The 23,391-nt window shown below is 46.8% G+C and overlaps 1 protein-coding gene and 1 long non-coding RNA gene across 9 annotated transcripts in view; one reads left to right on the top strand and one right to left on the bottom strand.

The window, feature by feature from the left end:
• The window catches only part of LOC133765748 (uncharacterized), a 30,573-nt gene extending 21,351 nt beyond the window's left edge, over positions 1-9,222 (bottom strand). The window contains exons 1-2 of the long non-coding RNA XR_009866616.1: positions 9,092-9,222; positions 2,155-2,260 (exon numbers count right to left, since the gene is read on the bottom strand). This is a non-coding gene — a long non-coding RNA (uncharacterized LOC133765748). The remainder of the gene's footprint in view (positions 1-2,154; positions 2,261-9,091) is intronic.
• A 369-nt stretch (positions 9,223-9,591) lies between these two features.
• Positions 9,592-23,391, top strand: part of MCPH1 (microcephalin 1) — a 288,454-nt gene continuing 274,654 nt past the window's right edge. For all 8 annotated transcript variants that reach the window (XM_062198844.1, XM_062198847.1, XM_062198850.1 and 5 more), the window contains exons 1-3: positions 9,592-9,678; positions 12,866-12,957; positions 17,906-18,024. In XM_062198844.1, coding sequence (XP_062054828.1) covers positions 9,639-9,678; positions 12,866-12,957; positions 17,906-18,024 — 251 coding nt within the window. In that variant the 5' untranslated portion in view covers positions 9,592-9,638. The remainder of the gene's footprint in view (positions 9,679-12,865; positions 12,958-17,905; positions 18,025-23,391) is intronic.

Below are 23,391 nucleotides of genomic sequence, written 5' to 3'. Positions count from 1 at the left end.
CCTGCCCTGGAGTCGAAGGATGCCCAGGTCAGAGCCACAGATCTTATTGGCTCTAAGCTGAAAAGCCCTTCACTCAGCCCAACTTCCAAAGTGACCACTGCAGCTGAGGGACGGCCAAGTAGGGTCAGCAACATTGCAGGCAGAACTGTAAATTTCTTGTTAGAGATGCCCCCTGCCTTTACCTGGCCAGCTCTCCTCCCAGGCCAGCCAAGTAATGAAAGTCAACAGAGTGCCTTCCCCTAGGAGGTTCACACCTCCCTTAGGATATACCCCATGTGAAGAGATAGATAGGTCTGGGCCTCTTAACTTACAAGGCCTAAAGCCCACCAGATTATTATCAAGCCCCTTCTGTCAGGTTCTATTTGCCTCTCAATCAGAAAACTTAATTGTAGCTTAGACAGCAACTTTCTTAGCACATCTAATAATGACTCTGTCCTTTGTTCTAGACCCTGTCTAGCACACTTGGGCCTCATTCCTTTGTAATCATAACCTCTACTCTACCACCAATGGCTCTACTCCCAACCTGTGTGTACTGATGGTCCTCTTCCCCACTTAATGCTGTATAATTGTTCAAACCTGGTAAATGCCACTCTTAGGATCATTGGTTACCATCCTCACCCTGTCTTTTATGACCTTGTCTAAATATGATCAGAGTTGGCAAACTTGGAAGGCTTCCATAGCCTTGGCAACTCATGAGGACAGCCTAGGGTGGTTACTGGCACCATAAACTAGAGTGTCAATTTGTTAGGTCAACAACAGGAGTCACTGTGCACTTGCTCCTCATGTGGGATCTCTGTCCTTAATGTGCTGTACATTGTGATTTAATGCTATAACTAGTACTCAAACAGTATGTTTCACTTTGTGTTTCTATGTGGGTGCAAACTGTTGAAATCTTTATACTAAATTGATCTTGTGTATATAAAGAGAATTGAAAATGAATCTTGATGTGAATGGAAGGCGAGAGGGAGCGGGAGAGGGGAGGGTTGCGGGTGGGAGGGAAGTTATGGGAGGGGGAAGCCATTTAATCCATAAGCTGTACATTGGAAATTTATATTCATTAAATAAAAGTTTAAAAAAAAAAGAAAGAAAATAGTAATAAATAGTTTAAAGAAATAGAAAAAAAAAAAGATTATTGCCTGAAACAAACATGGATGCCAATTGGGGATCTTTTTCCTTTTTTTTAAGATTTATTCATTTGAAAGGCAGTGTTACAAAGAGGTTGAGAGAAATCATCACGATCCAAAAGTTGTAATTGTGAAATGTATGACGTCTGTAATTGTAAAGCAGCATAGTTCTGCATACATTCCTATGGACTTCTTACTTCTAAGGGAACAGTTTAAAAGCTTGCCATGGGGCCCCAAGCCCCTTAAGCTGGGAGGTAAAAATAGCATTTTAAGTGTTAAAGTGACCATATGGATAGGATTAAGGGTTAAACTGATTATATTGATAGGATCAAGTGTTAAAGTGGTCATATAAATAGGATAAATGTTTGGTAATAATAATAGATAGCATTAAAAAGGAGTGAATTTTCCAACATAGGAAACAGTCCATACAGCAGATTCAGAATGACAATTACCTAAGTAGCACTATAACCTCAGAATCATCCCCTTAGACATGCCGGTCTGGCTGAAAAGCCCAGGGGAGCATTTCAGGCATGGAAAGCCAGGACACTGTGGCAAAAAAATGTCCTACATGAAGGATCTCTGTGGGTGACAACCTAGTAGGAAAGAAGCAGCCACCAAAGAGGGATGTACTTTTCTCTGAAGGGAGGAGAGAATTTCCACTTTGTTTATGGCCTTGCCGAGTTGTGGATCCAAAAGTCTTCCATAGCCTAGGCAGCTCATGTCAAGAGCCTTGGGTGATCACTGACACCATACATAAGAGTTAATTGTTAAACAAACAATAACAGTCACTGTGCACTAAGTTCCCGTGTAGGATCTCTGTCCTCAAAGAGTTGTATTATGAGACTTAATACTTGTTCTCAAAAAAACTTGCTCCCAAAGGATTATTTCCTTTTAGTGTATTAAGAAGAGGATATTCTTATGTCTCATAAGTTATAGTTAAGAGCTCACAAAAGATTCTTGGGTTCTTCTTTAAAAATTAAGTTTCTAAAAAGAAAGGGGGGAAAGAAAGGAAGAAAAAAAGTGAAATTACCTTTGAGATGCAATAACTTTGAAAAGCCCTTGTCTTGACTGTTGAGGAATAGTTGTTGTTGTTTTTTTTTCTTTTTCTCTCTCATACAAAGCGCTGAACTCTTTACCTAGAATAGAGTTAATCTTCTGTATATAAAATTAAATGAAAATAGATCTTGGCAAAAAACAAGACAGGGAACAGGAGAGGGAAAAGGAAGAGGGATGGGAGGGCAAGCACGGTGGGAAAAATGTTCCTAATGTTGCATTTATGAAATGCATGCAAATAAATAAAAAAAGAGAGAGGCAGAGAGTCGTCGCGACGGAGCGAGAGAGTAAGTGAAGCTTCTCTGTTGGCTCACTCCCCAAATGGCCACATAAGCTGGAGCTGAACCAGGCAAAATCCAGGAGACAGCAGCTCCTCCTGACTCAAGCACTTGAGCCACCCTCTGCTGCTTTCCCAGCTGCATTAGCAGGGAACTGGCTTTCAAGTGGAGAAACTGGGGCTTGACTGGTGTCCATTTGACATGTTGGCACTGCAGCCGGTGGCTTTACCAGCAATGCCACAGCACCACCCTCTGGGGATATTCTGACTCCATTATTCTCTCAACTTTATTATTTAGGAAATCATTGCATTGGCTTCAGAAATTTATGTATACACATACATTATACATACACATTCATTCTTTAATATGAATACATATGTGGATGTGGATGTATCTATATGTTTATGCTAAGAAATCATAGATTCGGCCGGCGCCGTGGCTTAACAGGCTAATCCTCTGCCTTGCGGCGCCGGCACACCGGGTTCTAGTCCCGGTCGGGGTGCCGGATTCTATCCCGGTTGCCCCTCTTCCAGGCCAGCTCTCTGCTATGGCCCGGGAAGGCAGTGGAGGATGGCCCAGGTGCTTGGGCCCTGCACCCGCATGGGAGACCAGGAGAAGCACCTGGCTCCTGGCTTCGGATCCGCGAGATGCACTGGCCGCAGCGGCCATTGGAGGGTGAACCAACGGCAAAAAGGAAGACCTTTCTCTCTGTCTCCGTCTCTCTCTCTCACTATCCACTCTGCCTCTAAAAGAAAAAAAAAAAAAAAAAGAAATCATAGATTCATATTCTGGAGTGTTTCAGCCAGCAATGGGTGTTTTTAACAGAGAGATCTTCAAAAAGTCAATGGGAAGTACACATTGTGAGAAAACTATGCATGCACTTGCAGCAATAGATATGTGTCTTTTAATTCCATTTTCCCACTAACTTTTTGAAACAACTTTAATAATTATTGGCAAATTTGGTTTCTAAACAGTTTTGTAAGACAAACCTGAGAACATGTTAGTGAGAACATGAAGTGAGATTTATCCAGGATGCAACTTTATTTCAACACTCAATTTTAAGTCTATGTAACTCAGTATTGCACAAACTAAAAAAATATGAAAACATATGATCAGATGCAGAAAAAACACTTGAGAAAATTGAACATCCATTTCTTATTTTATGAAATAAAAAACTCTGAGCAAAACAGGGAAAATGACTTCCTCCATCTCACTGAAGGCACCCGTAACAGGCCCTCAGCTAACATCATGGTTCACTTGAGAACACGATGCTTTCCGCTCTCTAACATCTGAGACTTACCAAGGATGACTGCCCTGCACCACTTCTACCCACCATGGTACTGAACCAAAGTTCCTCCATGTCTGCATCGCTGACATTGTTCATGGGGGTGGGAGTGCCTCCCTCAGCATTATGGGATGTTCCCCAGCATCCTTGGCCTCTGACCACTAGGTGCCAGCCAGCAACACACTGTTTCCCTGGGGGAGGGGGTGTGGTGACAATCCCAAACATCTCGATACTGCCACATGTGCCTTGGGATAAAACTGCTCCTCAGCTGAGAACTACTGGACTAGAGGTTCTTGCCTCAGTGACCAGACAAGAAAAAGAAAGAAAAGACATCCGGATTGGAAATGAAGAAGCAATGTTGTCATTATTTGCAGATGTGGGGATCCACATAGACCCTAGAGTTAACATAAAGATTATGTTACTTATTTTTTTAAAAAGATTTATTTGTTTATTTGAAAGGCAGAGTCATAGACAGGGAGAGGGAGACATAGAGAGAGAGGCCTTTGTTCATTTGCTGGTTCACTCCCCACATGGCTGCAATGGCTGGGGCTGGGCCAGGCCAAAGACAGGAGCCAGGAGCCTGGAACTCTATCTGGGTCTCCAACATGGATGGCAAGGGCCCAAATCTTCTGCTGCCCTCCCAAGCACATTAGCAGGGAGCTGGATCATAGGAGGAGCAGCCGAGACATGAACTAGCACCCATGTGGAATGTCAGTGTCACAGGCCAGGGCTTAACCCACTATTATGATTCTGGCCCCTAAGGTGAAAATATTTGAGTTGAAGAAGATACAGAAACTGATCTTATCTGACTTCTTTTATCTGAAGAAGGCAGAGCCTACAGAAAATACAGCAGCCATTAAACTCTCCCACCAGAAGGAGTTCCTGGGATTCAACTGCTATGGAGAAAGACTAATCCCACTCCTATTAGCATGAAAAAAAAATAGAAATTAGGAATAGGGACAAGCATTGTGGTGCAGCAGGTTAAGCCACCACCTGTGACACTGGCATCCCCTATTCAAGTGCCTGTTGCTTCACTTCTGATCCAGCTCAGCGCTAATGGGCTGTGAAGATGTTCCAAGTACTAGGGCCCTTGCCACTCAGGCGGGAGACCTGGATGGAGTTCTGGGCTCCTGGCTTTCACCTGGCCCAGTCCTGGCTGCTGTGGCTATTTGGGGAGAGAACTAGTGAATGAAGGACCTATGTGTGTTTCTCTCCGTCTGCCTTTCAAATAAATAAGTCCATCTTCAAACAAAGGAATTCTATATCTTGCCACTGAAGACCTTAACTACCCTTCTCCCAGAACCCGCAACCTCTTTTGAAGTTTGGTAAATAAACTTTTGTTCCCTAGCTGGTAAGTGACTCATCACTAGTCACCTCCTCCCAGTGGTAGGAGCACATGGAAATTAACCTGCCTGCCCTACTGTCAATCTATTGTCATTCAATTTGCAGGCCCCCAAGCAGAAGAGGTACGGTCTTCCTGACAGTTTTGGCTACTAGGATGGTCTGGTGAGGATGTCCAGGCATCCCTGGATTGGAGGCTGAGAACCTGCACCCTGTGTCCAGGCAGCTGTGAGATCCCCAGATCTCTGCTCAGGTCCTGAGGCACCAGACTGGTACAGAACCTCTCCTTGTCTTAAAGGATTTTCTAGAATTTACATTTACAGGGGAAAGTTTTTGGTGAGAACTAGTGTTTTGGTTATTGCGACTTGCTGTGGGTCTGGTATTACTCTTGAGTTGTGCCATGGAGACTCACAGGGGCACGTGGGCACCAGCTCCAAATGCTTATTGTTTACTAACTGAACAAGATGAAATTTTCCTCCCCGTGCATTTGGCTTTGGAAAGAACCTCTGTGCCCCACCTGTCAGGGGCACAGAGGGCCAGGCCTTTGTCTAGAAGCAGCCACAGCCACTAGGTTGGAGCCCTAACACTTAAGGGGCATTCTATTCCAACTGAGAGTCCTCGCAGTTCTCAGAACTGTTCAGATTTAAGTTCTGGCCTAGCTTGTTGCCTTTGTCACTTGCAGCATTTGGGTTTGTTTTGCTGTCTACCATTGGGAGTGGCTTTGGGTTCCGGGGGCTGCACCTCTTGCCCTACAGTTTAAGCCATAAAACGGGTTATTTGTTTCAGTCATGTTGGAAATGAGTATACTCTCTGAATGGGGTAAATTCTGAGGCCTCGTGGAAAGGCTCCTTTTGGTCTGGAAGTTCTCCCTCCTACGGAGACCCCTCGGTGACTGAAAGCCCTTTTCAAACTTGTCCACTAAATGCTCTAGCACTGTGGTGCTAACCTGCCTGCTTCTTTCCTTTCCTCTTTGCTTTAAAATTTTTACTTATCTACTTTCATTTTATTTGAAAAGCAGAGAGACAGGGCTCTTATATCCACTGCCTGCAATAGTAGGTCTGCATGAGGCCAGAGACAGGAGCCTGGATCTCCAGGTGGGTCTCCCACGTGGGTGGTGGGGATTCAAGTACTTAAGCCCTCTTCTGATGCTTCTCAGGGCGCACATTAGCAGGGAGCTGATGGAAGCAGAGCTGGGATTCCAAGCAGGCTGAGGGGCAATTTAGCTGCTGTGCTAAATGCACTGCCTTCCCACACCTCCCTTTCTTGCTGGACTCGATATCATCCAGCTTTATTAATACTTTTTTTTAAAATAAGATTTATTTATTTGAAAGTCAGAGTTACACAGCAAGAGGAGAGGCAGAGAGACAGAGAGAAAGAGAGAGGTCTTCCATCCGCTGGTTCACTCCCCAGATGGCTGCAACAGCTGTGCCTATCAGGAGCCAGGAGCTTCTTCCGGGTCTCCCACGTGGGTGCAGGGGCCCAAAGACTTGGGCCATCTTCTACTGCTTTCCCAGGCCATAGCAGAGAGAAGTGGAGCAGCTGGGACTTGAACCAGTGCCCATATGGGATGCTGGCACTGCAGGCAGCAGCTTTACCCGCTGTGCCACAGCGCCAGCCTCTATTAATACTTTTTAATATTAATAATCTCTATAGGGGCCGCAGCTGTGGCATAGTGGGTAAAGCCTGCGGTGCTGGCATCCCATATGGATGCTGGTTCAAGTCCTAGCTGCTCCACTTTCGATCCAGCTCTCTGCTATGGCCTGAGAAAGCAGAAGATGGCCCAAGTCACTGGGACCCTGCACCCCTGTGGGAGACCCAGAGGAAGCTCCAGGCTCCTGGCTTTGGATCCGTGCAGCTCTGGCCATTGCAGCCAATTGGGGAGTGAACCAGCGGATGGAAGAGAGGAGAGGCAGAGAGACAGACAGAGGTCTTCTATCCGCTGGTTCACTCCGCAGATGGCCTCTTCCTCTCTCTCTGTAACTCTGCCTTTCAAATAAATAAATAATAATCTTTGTGGGTTCTTGCCATCTCTTCAGAGAAGAATTCTAAATACTGGCTCAAATAGACCAGACAACATGGTAAGTTTTTAAAGATTTTATTCAGTGAGAGAAATGAACAGGAAAGTGAGTGCTTCAGTTAGGGGAGAAAGTAGTAGCTAAGTTGGGTCCACACCAGGCAGCGAGCAGGCAGGCTGCCACATGGAGCAAGCCTGCAGGCCGGAAAGCAGAGAGCGGGCGGAAGCCATAAGGCCTGGCGCCCGGAGGCACGGCACGGTGCAACAAGGGTTCAGCAAGGCCAGGGCCCACCGTGTTGCAGGCCTTTTATTTACTCCCAAAGGGGAGTGATTACGTAGTCTGATTGGCAGGTAGACATTCAGGTGGGGTATGGTAGGGGCCTGAGATCAACAGGGGCGTGGTGAAGGCGTGGCCTTCCAGCTTACAAATCTAATTGATTTTACCCTGTCTGCCTGCCTGCGTCAGCCTGACTTTCCTGCAGATAATTCAGACCTTCAGTGACTCCTGAGAACTGTACTCTCCAGAGTGACATGTGGAGACAGGATACCCACAGTGAAACCAACTGAGCACAGCGCTAACCCCCCAAGTTCTGGTGGTGCTCTCCGCCAGGGGGCTTTAGTTAGTAGTTAGGAGAGGCTACTCTGGTTTCAGGCTGGCCAAAGCAAAGGGAGTCACTCAGGTGGAAGGAAGGCAGCCCTGTCAAACTGGAGCTGTGAGGAAGCAGACACGTTATGGTGAAGACACGACCTCGGTTCTTGTCTCACATGGAAGAAGAATGTCCATGCCGACCAGGCAGAGAGAAAGGCTGGATTTAAGACAAAGACCTCCTGCCTTAGTGTCCAAGAGCAGGGGCTCCAAGACACGCAAAACCCAAAGGGGCTGGTGGTAGTGGGGTTTTTAAGCACAATTTTGGGAAAAATACTGACACTCATTTAACAATCAGTTACAAGGCAGGGACTCATCAGGGGCTGCCACTGTGGCACAGCAGGTTAAAGCCCTGGCCTGAAGCGTCAGCATCCATATGGGTGCCAGTTCTAGTCCCAGCTGCTCCACTTCCGATCCAGCTCTCTGCTATGGCCTGAGAAAGCAGAAGATGGCCCAAGTCACTGGGACCCTGCACCCCTGTGGGAGACCCAGAGGAAGCTCCTGGCTCCTGGCTTCAGATTGGCACAGCTCTGGCCATTGCGGCCAGTTGGGGACTGAACCAGCGGATGGAAGACCTCTGTCTCTGTCTTTCAAATAAATAAATAAATTTTTTTAAAAAAAAACCTCATCAAAAGACCTGACTTGTAATCTAATTTGCCCTAAAACAAAAGAGCCATGGGGAAGGGTGGGAGAGGTAACTTGTTTTCACAGTAAACTGGGAGCGCAGAGGCGTGGAATCACCACTCCCTGGCTGTTGGGAGATAAAACTGGAAGCTGGGACCGATACTTTTGTCTTGCTAAAGGCAGTTTTGGGGGGAGAAACATGTAGCCCAACTCAGCACTTCGATCCTGCTAAGGATAACTTTTGGGGGTCGCGGGCATTTTGCACCCCCTTGGGGGCCTCTCCTTTCTTCGTTTTCCACCAGGACTTGTCGGCCCATTTGACCCCTCACAGAAGGATGCAAACCACAACGGTTTTCCTAAAAACAGGGGATTTTGAGCCAGCAAAGTCAGCCAGCTCCGCTTTGCTGCTACAGAGCTGAAAAGCTACCTGATGTTAACCAGTTCCCTGCCTGGAACTAACCCACCCGCCATCCCCTGAGTGTCTCTCCTAGACAGGAGGCCGCCCCACTCGTGAATCCCGAAAATGAACCAATTTTGGTTGTAACTCTTTGGACAGCAGCACGCGTGGAGACCCTGAGGACACACGCCGCCCGCGGCCGCGCTCGCGAACAAGGACCAGAAGCCGCGGGGCAGGCCGGGGGTCCCGCGGGGTCCCCACGCCGAGCCCGGCCCCGGGGCGCGCCCGCAGACCCCAGATCCCTGCCCACGGCCGATCCCCGCGCTCACCCGGTCCGCTTGCCGACCACCGTGGTGTCTCAGGGAGATCAAGCCCTGACCGTTATCCTCAGGGGCCCGGCGACCCCGGCCCGCGGCGCCCCGCGCGCGGCAAGTTTGAAGACGCCGGGGCCGAGCGGCCGGGGGTCCTCTCCGGACCCCAGGGGGGTCCGCGCCCTCGGGCCGCCGGGCGCGGGGCTGCCGCCGGTCACTCGCAGGGGTCGCGGGCGCCCGAGCCGTGGTGACCCCCCGGGGTTGGAGGTCAGAGTTCGGTCCCGGCCTGAGGCCCCTCCCCCTCCCCGGGGAGGCGCCAGAAGCCTCCAGACACCCAGAGGAGAAGCGAGGGTTTATCTCGCGTTGATGGGACACCCGCGCCACTCCCGGGAGGGCGGGTAGGGGCAGGGCCGCCTCTCCCCCGGGGCCCCGCGGGACGCGCGGACGTCGCCGCCGAGCGCGGAAGGGGCGGTGCGCGCGCGCTCTGCGCATGCTCAGTGACCGCCCGCCCCGTCCGTCTCGTCCGGCCGCGCGCGCTCCCGTGGGTCTGGATCAGGCGCGCGTCATGGCGGCCCCCGGCGCCGCAGTGGGCTCTGTCCTGAAAGGTGAGGAGACTTCCTGCGTCCCGAGCCGGGGGGAGTGGGGAGTGCGTCTTTTGAGGAGGGACGCCCCCCAGGGGCGCCGCGCTCGGGGTGGGAGCTGGTGGGAGCAGCCCCCGCTCGTCCTCTGCACCCCCGAGGCGCCCGCACACGCGTGAGCGGACCGCGGCCCGGGCCCCGCGGCGGCGGACACTCCCCCCTCGCCGCTCCCCGCCGCGCGAGCCGGCCGCTGCGCCGAGAGCTGGCGGAGCGGGGCGGGTGCAGCCCTGGCGGTGGGATGCGGCGGTTCCCGGCCTTCCTCGACGGCCCCCGCGGCCGAGTGGGCGCGTGGGCTGAGGGGGGACCCGCCCACAGCTCGCGTGTCCGCGGCGGGGCCGAGGCTCGTGCCGTGTGGTCTGGGACACTGAGGCAGGGGGACTGCGGGCCCGGCCCTGCGGCGGGCGTGGAGCCTGTGGGGAGGCCTGGAGTGACACCGGAGCTGACAGCTGAGTGCTGTGCGGGCCCGCGGCTGTTTCCGACGGCAGTGCGGGAGTTTGCTAGCTTTGCTGACGTCCCGTTGGCGTTGCTCGCCGTCACCAGTGGTGCACCCGGAACGTTCCTTCGAGATGCTGGGTTCTGAGAGGGTGATAGCCCCCAGAGCAGAGGTGCACAAACTGCCCCCACCCTCCAGCCAAACCTGCCCCTCCCTAGTTTTGTAGGGTCCTCTGAGATTGTGTTTTATGTACATTTGTGAGATTCCCAGAAAAAAGAGTAACATTGTCTCAGGTTTGTAAGTGTTACTGGATCACAGCTATTCCAGCTCATTAACATACCGCCTGTGGCTACTTTCATGCCTTGCACTTAAAGTCCAGTACTGGCGGTCAGATACCAAGTCTCTTGCAGAGCCCAAAGTATTTACTGTCTGTCCGTTCACAGAAAACAGACTCCTGTGCTAGACAACTAAGCCTGATTTAGGAATTGGGGAAGAGCAGTAAAGCGTAAGGAGTATAAATTGGGATGTGTGTATGAGTGAAGTTCTTTGCTTGGTATTTTAAGAACTGTAAATTGCACCGATGCTGTTTTGGAATAGGTTCTTTTTTTATTTGCATACATTTCATAACTACAACTTTAGGAACATAGTGATTCTTCCCACCATACCTGCCCTCCCACCCACACTTGCATCCCTCTTCTGCCTTCCTCTCCTGTTCCCAGTCTTGTTTTTTACTAGGATCTATTTTCATTTAAACAGATTAACCCTATTCTGGGTAAAGAGAGTTCAGCACTTAGTATGAGGGAGAAAAAGAAAAAATCAAAACAAAGAAACAGAAAAAACTAAAAAAAATTTTTTTTTAAATTAAGAAAAAAGCTGTTCCTCAACAGTTCAGACAAGGGCTGTTCAAAGTTGTTGCATCTTGATGGTCATTTCGGTTTTTGTTTTTTTTTTTTTTAAACTTATCTTTAAAGAAGAACCCAAGAATGATACATCTTTTGCAAGCACTTAGACATAACTATATTTTTTGTGACATAGGAATATCCTTCACTTAATACACTAAAACGAAGTAATTCTTTGAGAATAAGTTTAACTATTACATCTCATAATACAGCTCTTTGAGGACAGAGGTCCTGTTTCCCAGGACAGAGGAAGTTAGCACACAGTGACTCCTGTTGTTTAACAATTAATACTCTTATTTATGGTATCAGTGATCAGCCAAGGCTCTTGACATGAGCTGTCTAGGCTATGGAAGCCTTTTGGATCCACAGACTCCTTTAGTATTTCTACAAGGCCATAGGCAAAGTGGAAGCTCTGTCCTCCCTTCTTTGGTAGCTGCCGCTTTCCACTGGGGTCTCACCCACAGAGGTCCTTCATGTTAAACATTTTCTGCTATAGTGTCTTGGTTTTCCATGCTTGAAATGCTTGCCTGGGCTTTTCAGCCAAACCAGGATGCCTTAAGGGATGCTTCTGAGGTCAGAGTACTACTTAAGGTGATTGTCATTCTGAGTCTGCTGATGCACTGCTTCCTATGTTGGAGCACTTATTACTTTTTAATTCTATTATTATCAAAAACTTTTCCTATTTATATGTTTGTTTTAACACTTGATCCTATCAGTATGATCACTTTACCACTTAATCCTATCCAAATGATTGCTGTAACACTTTGAATGCTATTTTTACTATCTAGCTTTAGGGGATTTGAGGTCACATGGCAATTTTTTTTTTAAGACTTATTTATTTATTTGAAAGTCAGAGTTACACAGAGAGAGGAGAGGTAGAGAGAGAGAGAGAGAGAGAGAGAGAGAGAGAGAGAGAGAAGTCTTCCATCCGCTGGTTCACTCCCCAATTGGCAGCAACGGCCGGAACTGTGCCAATCCGAAGCCAAGAGCTTCTTCCAGGTCTCCCACATGGGTGTAGGGGCCCAAGCACTTGGGCCATCTTCTACTGCTTTCCCAGGCGCATTAGCAGAGAGCTAAATCGGAAGTGGAACAGCTGGGTCTCGAACCTGAGCCCATATGGGATGCCAGTGCTTCAGGCCAGGGTCTTAACCAGTTGCACCACAGTGCTGGCCCCGCACATGGCAAATTTTTAAGCTGTATCCTTAGAAGTAAGTCTGTAGGAATGTATGCATAACTGCACTGTTTTATAGTTACAAGCTTCATATATTTCACAATTACAACTTTAGGGTCACAGTTATTATTCCTTCTGTGCCCGCCTTCCCCCAACACCCCACATTTCTACCCCTTCCTTTTCCCTCTCTTTGAATAGGTTCTTTATAAGAGATTTTAAATATACCTCTTTTTTTTTATATATTTTTAAAGATTTCTTTTACTTGAAAATCACAGTTATTCAGAGAGAGGAGAGGCAGAGAGAGAGAGAGAGGTCTTCCATCTACTGGTTCACTCCCCAGATGGCTGCAACTGCTGGAGCCAGGAGCCAGGAGCTTCCTCTGGGTCTCCCATGCAGGTGCAGGGGCCCAAGGACTTGGGCCATCCTCAGTTGCCTTCTCAGGCCATAGCAGAGAGCTGGATAGGAAGTGGAGCAGCTTTGTCTCCGGTGCCCATATGGGATGCTGGCATTGCAGGTTGTGGCTTTACTTGCTACACCACAACCCTGGCCCCAAAATATACTTTTTAATATAAGTAGAATAAAAGCAAAATCTCTTGGGCAAGTGATACTTGAAGTACAAATGTAAATTTCATGCAAATGTCTTATTTTCAGATGTGGTGGCCTATGTTGAAGTGTGGTCATCCAAGGGGACAGAAAATTATTCAAAGACATTTACAAACCAGCTGGTAGACATGGGAGCAAAGGTAAGAAATGCATTTTTGCCACTGACACATGATGATCCTGTGATATGTAAAGAGAAACATCTATATTTTCTTATTTTACAAGTTATTTAAAACAGAAAGGTCATGGCAATGGCTAAGTAGTGGAAGAACAAAGTATGAAGAATTTAGAACAGTAGGGCTTGTGGAATGTGAGTGAGGAGGAGGAATCAGGTGAAAACTGGATTCTGCTGCTGTTTCTTGGGTACATGGTGCTGTTAAGTAAGTGCAAGAAAAGGGAGACTTCAAAGCAAAGGTTATAAAGTTGGACTTGGTGGAAATATCTGGAAGACATTGAATCTACAAATCTGGAACTTGAGGTGGTTAAGGCTAGATACTGATGCCCCCCAAGGCATCAGGTGAGGCCGCAGATGGGCTATGGAACAGCCCCCCGAGCTGGTTGGAGGAGTTGCTATAGAACCCCCAACAATGCACCTATGCAGTAAGCCAGTCACTGACATCAGGCTGGTAATGTGCAGAGCAAGGAGCCAGGCTGCTGTTACTGAGTTCCTGTCTCCCCTAGTAAAGATGTGAGTCATAGTTCTAGCTGGAGATGAGTAGTATGTGATTATTGCTTGTGTGGGCCCCTGGTTGGGCCACAACATGCATGGCCTTTTCCTATGGTCAGTGATAGGGGTCAGTACATTTCCTTTGGAATGGCAAAAGTGGGCTCCGGTAAGAGTCTAAATACAGATTGGATGTTACTTGATTGGGGCTTGAAATTCCTGAAAAAACATCTCAAAGTCTAACAGGATCTTACCTATAGGGATGATAAATAAATTTATTTATTTATTTATTTTAAAGATTTATGTATTTGAAAGGCAGAGGCAGAGAGGGAGAGAGAGGTCTTCTATCTGCTGGTTCAAGTGGCCACAATGGCTGGAGCTGGGCCGATTTGAAGCCAGGAGCTTCTTCTGTGTCTCCCACCCAGGTGCCGGGGCCCAAGGACTTGAGCCATTTTCTATGCTTTCCCAGGCCATAACAGAGAGCTGGGTTGAAACTGGAGCAGCTGGGACTCAAACCGGCACCATATGGATGCCAATACTGCATACCATGGCTTTACCTGCTATGCCATAGCACCAGCTCTGATAAATGAACTTGTTCCTGTGAGTTCTTGCAAGGATTCTTAGAACAGAGGCCAGCATTAAGATGTTAACTATGTTAGCCATAGGGTCAATTGTGCCACTTCCTTAAGCTAAAGCCCCATAAAATGGGATTGGAAGGCTGCTAGGGTGCCGTTACAGATGTGGGTATAGCCCACTGGGGTAGGTTAGAGTGAAAAGTACTGAAGGAGGAGCCTGGGGTCAGTAGATGGTGAACCCAGGGACGAAAGTAGAAAACGCTTTCTGGGGGGGGGGGGGGGGGAACAAATGTAGAAGTCAGAGGAGGGGAGAAGTCCAAAGATGAAATTTTAAAACACTGTTATTCTCTGAGTTTATGTAATATTAGTTCTGTTAACCAGCTAGTCGTGGATTTTTCTTTGTAGATTATCTTTTCTGAGTGTTTTTAGGAAATTGAGCTTATTTTTTAAAAAGATTTTTCTATCCCATGTAAATTTGGATAGATGTTGTCTCAGATATTGTGATATCCTATTAAAGTCTTTTAGTGACTTTAGGGTCTGTAATGATGGCTCTTCATTCTTGACATTGGTTATTTGTGCGTTTTCTCTTTTCTTGATCATATATACCTGGATTTTGCTGATTTTATTGATACGGAGTCCAAGGAACCAACTTTTGTTGTTCTAAACTCCCTCCTTTTTACACTTACTTTCCATTTTATTGATTCTGGCCTTAAATATTAAGTGAACTCTGTTTTGAATGAGTTAGTTCTTATTTTTCCAGCTTTTTAAAATGGGTGCATTGGTTTTCAGCCTTCTCACTTGTATTTAAGCATTTTTGATCATGGGTTCCCCATAACCAGCACTTCAGCTGATTTCCCAAGAAGTCTTTGGTAGACTGCAGTATCCGCATCTGCTTTCACTTTTGTTTCAGCCAGTGCTTTTTGCCCTTGTCTTATTTTCTTGTACGCTTGGTTCTTGTTATTCTTTTTTTTTTATTTGAACACTATGTGTTAAATCATTTTTAAATAATTTGAGAACTAGAATTTTCCTTTCTTTTTTTTTTTTTTTTTAAGATTGATTTATTTATTTGAAAGAGTTACAGTGAGGAAGGGAGAGACAGAGAGAGAGAGCTCTGCCATCTGCAGATTCACTCCCCAGATGGCTGCAGTGGCCAGCACTGGGTGAGACCAAGGAGCTTCCCCTGGGTTTTCCTACGTGTGTGGCAGAGCTCAAGCACTTGGACCATCTCTGCTTTTCCTGGACTATTAGCAGGGAGCTGTATCTGAAGTGGAGCAACTGGGACTCAAACTGGTGTTCATATGGGATGCCAGTGTCCAGATGGTGGCTTAACCCACTATGCTACAATGTTGGCCCCAAATTCTTTTTCTTTTCTTTTTAAAGATTTATTTATTTGAAAGGCAGAGTTACAGAGAGAGGTAGAGAGAGAGGGAGGTCTTCCATCACCCCAGATGGCCGCAATGGCCAGAGCTGAGCCCTTCTGAAGCTGGGAGCCAGGAGCTTCTCCTGGGTCTGCCATGTGGGTGCAGGGGTCCAAGGACTTGGGCCATCCTCCGGGGCTTTCCTAGGCACATTAGCAGAGAGTTGGGTAGGAAGTAGAGCAGCTGGGACTCAAACCAGTGCCCATATGGGATGCCAGCACTGTAGGGTGGGGCTTTAACCCTCTGTGCCATAGTGCTAGCCCCCCAAATTTTCTTATTTCGAAAGAGATTCACATTTGTAGGATGTTTGTAGTCCTCATAATCCAGGATTGTTTTAATCCTCCCTCTGGATTTGAGATGATTTAAAATTGGCCTACAGACTTGTAAGTCAATGTAACTTAAGTTCATCCTTAACCCTTCTGCTTGTCTGAGGCTTGAGTTCCATCTTTGTTCCCCTTATCCTGAGAGGCATTTAGAAATGCTGTTTAAAAGTTTGCTAAGTCTGACAGAAGCCTAGACTCATCTCTCTGGGTATCAGATTTGGCCTTCATCTAACTACTTTGTGGGTTCCCAGGGCCTTTATGTGAGTTGTGGGTATTGTTTATAAAGTAATATGTGGGTATTATTTAAAAAGATTAATAGGCAGTGCTATCAAGTTAATGAGATCAGGAGAAATTTTCATTTGTTTGCTCTGTACTTTCTGTTTCCTTGTCCCAGGGCAGTCACTCTCACATCTTTTTACCTGCCTCTTCCAGTATTTGCCTTTGTGTTTACAGTGTATAATAAGAGTCTCTGTATTCCTTATCCATAAGGATACATTCCAAGACCCCCAGGGAATGCCTGAAACTGTGGATAGTACCAGATAGTACTAAACTTTATCACAGATACGCATGTACAGGGAAAGAATGTATGTAGGCACACTTTCCCTGTATATGTGTGCCTGTGATAAAGTTTAGTTTATAGGCTGGCGCCGCGGCTCAGTAGGCTAATCCTCCGCCTTGCGGTGCCGGCACACCGGGTTCTAGTCCTGGTCAGGGCACCGATCCTGTCCCGGTTGCCCCTCTTCCAGGCCAGCTCTCTGCTGTGGCCAGGGAGTGCAGTGGAGGATGGCCCAAGTTCTTGGGCCCTGCACCCCATGGGAGACCAGGATAAGTACCTGGCTCCTGCCATCGGAACAGCGCCATGCACCGGCTGCAGCGTGCTACCGCGGCGGCCGTTGGAGGGTGAACCAACGGCAAAAGGAAGACCTTTCTCTCTGTCTCCCTCTACTGTCCACTCTGCCTGTCAAAAATTAAAAAAAAAAAAGTTTAGTTTATAAATTAGGCACAGTGGTGCAGACAGTAATCAATATAACAACGTAGAATAGTTTCAACAATGCATTATAATAAAAGCCATGTGAAAGTAGACTTTCTCAAAACATCTTAGTGTACTCACATTCCCTGTGATATGGGGTGCTACAGTACCTGTGTGATGAGATGAAGTGAGGTGAGTGGCAGAGCCCAAGGATGCTCTTGACCTCACGAGACTTCAGGAGGAGGACCATCACATCGTGACAGTGTGGGTTGAGAGCGAGTAAGTGAAACTGGGAAAGTGAGACCGAGGGTAAGAGGTGACTACTGTGCACTTATTACTTAAATAAAATTTAAAACGTTAGAACATAGGTGGGCGTCTTCCACTGCTGGAAAGGGTACATAAAAGGTATATTTTTTGACAACATGAGTGTCTGAACATGCCTTTATTTATGTTGTTACTTCTGATTGACATTTTAGATCATTGTAAAATGTGATAACATTCATTGTGTGTCTTGAAGGCTTTTTCCATTGTTGACGTCCACGTTGTTTTTGATTCAGTATACTTTATTAACTCTAGTAGCACTTTAGAAGTTTTTGGAGAGGGAATGGTGATTTTTAAGTTGTGTATGATACACAATTCTAGCTCATTTTTCTTTTAAGATTTATTTATATCATTACATATTTTATGTATTATACTTACTACATTATTTCTAAATATTATTTGGAAGGCAGTGAGAGAGAGATAGATATTACCTCTACTAGTTAACTTCCTAAATAGCTGCAGTGGCTAGATCTGGGCCAGGTGGAAGCCAGGAGCCTGAAACTCCATCTGGGTCTCCCACATAGACAGCAGGGGCCCATGTACTTGGACCTTCTTCAGCTGACTTCACACGTGTATTAACAAGGAGCTGGAGCAGAAGTGGAGCAGGTGAGATGAGAAACAGCACTCTGATGGTGTTGTAAGTGGCAGCTTAACCTGTTGCGCCACAAACTGGGCTCCAGCTACGGTTTTTAGCAGCCTATTTCTCTGTTACAGATTCTGAGAAATGGAATTTCTAGGGTAGGGGTTTTTTAATTAATTATACTTAGGAAATTATGTGTAAATAGGAATATGCATTTTGTTTTCTGCATTTTATTTACAGGTTTCAAAAACTTTTAACAAACAAGTAACTCACGTTGTTTTCAAAGACGGGTATCAGAGCACATGGGACAAAGCCCAGAAGAGAGGGGTGAAGCTTGTTTCTGTTCTCTGGGTGGAAAAGTAAGTAATGCCTCTTACTTTTATCTGGTATTAATAAGGTGTGGAGATTCTGTCTTCTCTCCCTCTTACTGGGCACATCTTTTAATTTAATATCCTTAAGCCTCAGTTTCCACAGCTGAAAAGAGGGTTTAATACAGTGTGTAACTGCCTGGAGGGAAAAGATGTAAGGGCCCTAAGGCAAGGGTGTGCCTTGTGTGTCCTAGGGAGAACAGAGAAGTAGTGAGGGGTAGCTTGTATTAGTCACCTGAAGATGCAGTAATTGAGTTGTGCACACTGCAGATGGAGAACTTAAAACAACTGCCTTTTTCACCATTCTGGAGGCTGGAAGTCCAAGATCAAAGTGCCTTGCAGGGTTGTTGCCCCTGAGGCCTCTCCTTGCTCACAGGTGGCTGTCTCCTCATGTCCTCTCTTGGTTGTTCTGTGTGTGTGCCATGAGCTCTTCTTTTTTTTTTTTTTAAAGATTTATTTGTTTATTTGAAATCCAGAGTGGGTTATATAAGCTGGTTCACTTCCCAAATGGCCACAAAGGTCAGGGCTTGGCCATGGTGAAGCCAGGAGCTTCAACTGGGTCTCACACATGGGTGGCAGGGGCCCAGGTACTTGAGCCATCTTCTGCTTTCCCAGGCACATTAACAGGGGTCTGGATCAGAACTGGAGCAGCCAGGACATATATGGGGTGCCAGTGTCGTAGGCAGTGAAACCTGCTGTATCACAATGCCAACCCCCTGATCTCATCTTGTATTGACACCTGCCAGATTGAGTTGCCAACCACCCATGTGACTTCATTTTATCTTAATTACGTTTTTTAAGGTCCTCTGTCCAAATACAGTTGCGTTCTGAGCTATGGAGTGTAGGACATAGGAATTACAAGAGAGGCAGTTTAGCCTGTCATCAGAGTGATCTGGGGAAGTTGATGTCAGAGAGGCTGTGGAGGTCAATGCCAGAGGTTGCAGGGCCTCATTGGGTGTACAGTACAGAGTAGTTGTGGAGAATGAGCAAGGGCAGGTGTAGGCAGAGGAGTTGGAAAGGTGTGGATCACCTGACCTGGGCCATGGTGGTGGCAGTGAGGATTGGTCAGGTTCAAGATATGTGTGTATATTTATGTTTACATATTTGAAAGGCATTAGTGAGTGAGAGAAGGAGAGACAAGAGAGAGGTCTTCCATCTGCTGGTTCACTCCCCAAATGCCTTCAACAGCTGGGGCTGGACCAGGCTGAAGCCTGGAGCCCAGAACTCCGTCTGTGCTGCCTGATAGGATCCAGTGGGAGAGAAAGGCTGATGATACCTGGGCCAGATAGGCTCAAGGACAAGAAGGAGTGCAGTGTTCAGGGGATGGTTGTACTTGGGTGACAGGTGCCTGGAGTCATTATCTGTCTCCAAGGTAAATGGCAGGAAGCTGGATCAGAAGTGAAGTAGTTGGAACTTGTACCTACTCTCCAATAAGGGATGCAGGCATCCCAAACTATGGCTTAACTTACTGTGCCACAGTCTCCCTGCTCCCTCTGTCCCCTGACTATATTTTTGAAGATGATGCCAAACCTGATTGCCTGAAGGTTTGCATATGAGTGTGTAGAGAAAGGAAGGAGTTGAGGATGACTGGAGGTTTTTTGTTTTTTTGGCCTCAGGAAACCATAAAGATAGTTTTGCCATTTGCTGAGATTGGGAAAGTTTCAGAAGGACTGACCTGGCTAAGGGGGATATCAAGAGTTCTGTGCTGAATTTGGGTGTTTTTCAGACATTCCTGTTGACATAAGGAGAGAAAGGAGATAATAAATGTAGGAGATGACAGTGAGCAGAAATGGACATGATCCTTGGTAAATGGAGAGACGGGCAGAGGTTTGGGGCTGCACAGCCCCAAGTTTGGAGGCTGAGGTAGAATGGAAAGGAGACTGAGGAAGAGTATCTGGGGCTGGGGGCTGGAAAGCAGATGTTTTCTGTAGGAGGTGGTAATGATTGGCTGTGCAAATAGGTTGAGTACAGGGTGGGGTCTTAGGGGTTGCCCCTGGAATTAGCCACACAGACAAGCTACAAAACGGACAAGCAGTTTGGGTAGAATTGAGGGAGCAAGAGAGATTGTGGTAGGTGGAGCAGAAGTTGAGAGGAAAGGTATTGGGAACTGCCAGTAGACCTCTCAGAAGGGGACAGCTGGGCAGCACGTGGAGGGCAGTAGATGGAAAGTTCTTTTAAGAAGGGGGAAAAAAAAAAGACAGCCCGTCTGTGCTGCTTGATAGGATCCAGTGGGAGGGAAAGGCTGATGATACCTGGGCCAGATAGGCCCAAGGACAGGAAGGAGTGCAGTGTTTGGGGGATGGTTGCTAAGTGAGTAGATCTGGTGGTCAAGCATATGGATGTTCTTTTGGTTGTTTTTTCCTTCTCAGTGAGAGGAACAAGATTACCCTCTGAGGATGCTAGGGTTCAAAGTTGTAGAGGTTTGAGGAGAATGCATGAAGTAGTGGTTTAGGAGAGGGGCAATATGTTTGGATTAGAGGGCTGGCAGTTCACTTGAGGCTGGTAGTTTTATGTTAAGAAACAGACCCACTTGTTTATCCAGCAACCCTCAGGCAAGACGGAAGAGGCATGAAGAGGCATGTTGCATTTAACCAGGGTTGGGATTTTACTGGGCAGCTGCCATCAAGTTAGAGGGCCAAGGGAGCTGAGGTGTGCAAAGCAGAGGTCATAGGGACACGCGACCAAGCCCGAGCTTGAGGGAGTGGGTTGGCAACATGGTTCCGGTAGCAGAAGGCAGCTCTTAGTTGGATTGTACCAGAGGCTGTGGATTTGGAATTTGGAAAGATAGGAGGACGTGACTGGAGAAAGTGATGCTTGAAATGTAGATTAGGGGGAGTCCACTGAGCAAGTAGAATCAAAACCATAGCACCCTCCCTTCAGAGACCCACTTCCATTTCAGGGCCATTTGCGCTTTTTTTTTTTTTTTTTTTTTTTTTAAGATTTATTTATTTATTTGAAAGAGTTACAGAGAGAGAGAAGGAGAGGCAGAGAGAGAGAGAGAGAAAGAGAGGTCTTCCATCTGCTGGTTCACTCCCCACTTGGCTACAACAGCTGGAGCTGCGCCGATCTGAAGCCAGGAGCTTCTTCCAGGTCTCCCACGTGGGTGCAGGGGCCCAAGGATTTGGGCCATCTACTGCTTTCCCAGGCGCAGTAGCGGGAGCTGGATAGGAAGTGAGCAGCCAGGACTTGAACTGGCACCACTATGGGATGCCAGTGCTGCAGGTTCAGACTTTAACTCGCTGCGTCACAGTGCGGGCCCCTACATTTTCTTTATTTTCCTGATGATTCATATCTTGGTTGATGCCATATCTTTGCCAATATGAATAGTGTTGTAATAAATGTGGTAGTGAGTGTCTCCTTGATAGAATGCATTGTTTTTTGGATATATACCCAGTAGTGGTATTGCTAAATCATTTGGCAGTTATATTTTTAGTTTTTTAAGGAATCTTCATACTGTTTTCCATAGTGGCTGTACTAATTTGCATTCCTACAGCCTGTGTGTAGGCTTTCTCCACATTCTTGCCAGCATTTGTTACTTTGTCTTCTTGATAATAGTCATTGTCACAGGGATGAGTTTTATAGTTTTATCTCTCTTTTCTAAAAAAAAAATTATTTCTTTGAAAGGCAAAGTTATACAGAAAGAGGTGGGGACAGAGAGAGGGAGAAATCTTCCACCTGCTGGTTCACTCCCCAAATGGCTGCGATGGCTGGTGTTGGGCTAGACCAAAACTAGGAGCCAGGAGCTTCCTTCAGGTTTCCCATGTGGGTCCAGGGGCACAAGCAGTTGGTCCATCTTCTGCTGCTTTCCCAGGCACATTAGCAGGGAGCTGGATCGGAAATGGAACAGATGGGACTTGAATCTGCACCCATATGGGATAGAAGCCTCACAGGCTTTTTTTTCCCCAAAGATTCAGGTCTGAATGACCCCTTAGCCTTTTTTTTTTTTTTTTTTTTTTTTTAATTTGAAAAGTAGATTGACAGAGAGGCAGAGAGAGAGAGAGAGAGAGAGAGAGAGAGAGAGATCGATCTGCCATCAGCTGGTTCACTCCCCAAATGGCTGCAACAGCCAGAGCTGGGCTGATCTGAAGCCAATAACCAGAGCTTCTTCCGGATCTCCCATGTGGGTGCAGGGGCATAAGCAGTTGGTCCATCTATTACTGCTTTCCCATGCCATAGCAGGGAACTGGATTGGATGGAACCTGGCACTCGAACCGGTGCCCATATGGGATGCTGGTACTGCAGGTGATGACTATTAACACTTAAGCCACAGTGCTGGCTCCTCGGTCTTTATCTACTTTGCCACAACACTGGCCCCAAGTTTCATCTTTTATATTTAGGCTTATGTCCCACTTAGAGTTAATTTTTATATAGTGAGAGGTTTAGGATTCCATCTTTGTTCTTTTGCTCATGGCTTTCTAGTTTTGGCACCATTTGTTGAAGAGATTGCTTTTTTCCATTATATGATGTTGGTACCTAGTATTAGTGAGATTTCTGTTACTATAACTAAAATAGCCGAGAGAAGCCACTAAGCAAAGAGATTTATTTCAGCTCATAGTTTGGAGGCCCACAGCCCAAGATCCTGAAGCCCCACTGGTTTAGGCTTATGGTATGATCACATGGTTTGATCCTGGAGCACCCTCCCAGCACCCTGGATCAATTCCACCACTCCCTAAAAAGCCCCACCTTCAGACACCATCATTGGATCAAAGTCCACCCTAATCCGTTAATTGTTTTTTTATTATTATTACTTATTTGACAGAGTTAGACAGTGAGAGAGAGAGAGATAGACAGAAAGGTCTTCCTTCCATTGGTTCATCCCCCAAATGGCCACCATGGCCAGAGCTATGCCAATCCGAAGCCAGGAGCCAGGTGCTTCTGCTTGCTCTCCCACATGGGTGCAGGCACCCAAGCACTTGGGCCATCCTCCACTGCCTTCCCGGCCACAGCAGGAGAGCTGGACTGGAAGAGGAGCAACCAGGACTAGAACTGGCACCCATATGGGATGCCGGCGCCACAGGCGGAGGATTAACCAAGTGAGCCACAGTGCCAGCCCCCATTAATTGTTAATTTAAGACTTTAAGATTTAAATGTCACCATGAGTTTGGGAAGCCAAATCCTATTCAAACCACAAAACAGCACCTTACTGAAAATTTGTTACCCATAAATGCATGGGTTTATTCATGACCTCTAAATGTTAGGTGATTGAGTTGTATGTTTATTCTACTACAACACAATCTTGATTACTTTTGCGTTTTGAATTGGAAAGTGTAGTCTTCCAATTTTTGTTTTTCCTTTTCAAGATAATTTGGCTGTTCTGAATCCCTTGCAAAGGAGGGCAGTCTACTGGGTTTCTGTAAT

This window comes from Lepus europaeus, chromosome 8, assembly GCF_033115175.1.
Source record: "Lepus europaeus isolate LE1 chromosome 8, mLepTim1.pri, whole genome shotgun sequence".
Classification (NCBI taxonomy): domain Eukaryota; kingdom Metazoa; phylum Chordata; class Mammalia; order Lagomorpha; family Leporidae; genus Lepus; species Lepus europaeus.
The sequence above is the reverse complement of the archived record's forward strand: the minus strand, read 5'-3'. Positions and strand labels throughout refer to the sequence as shown.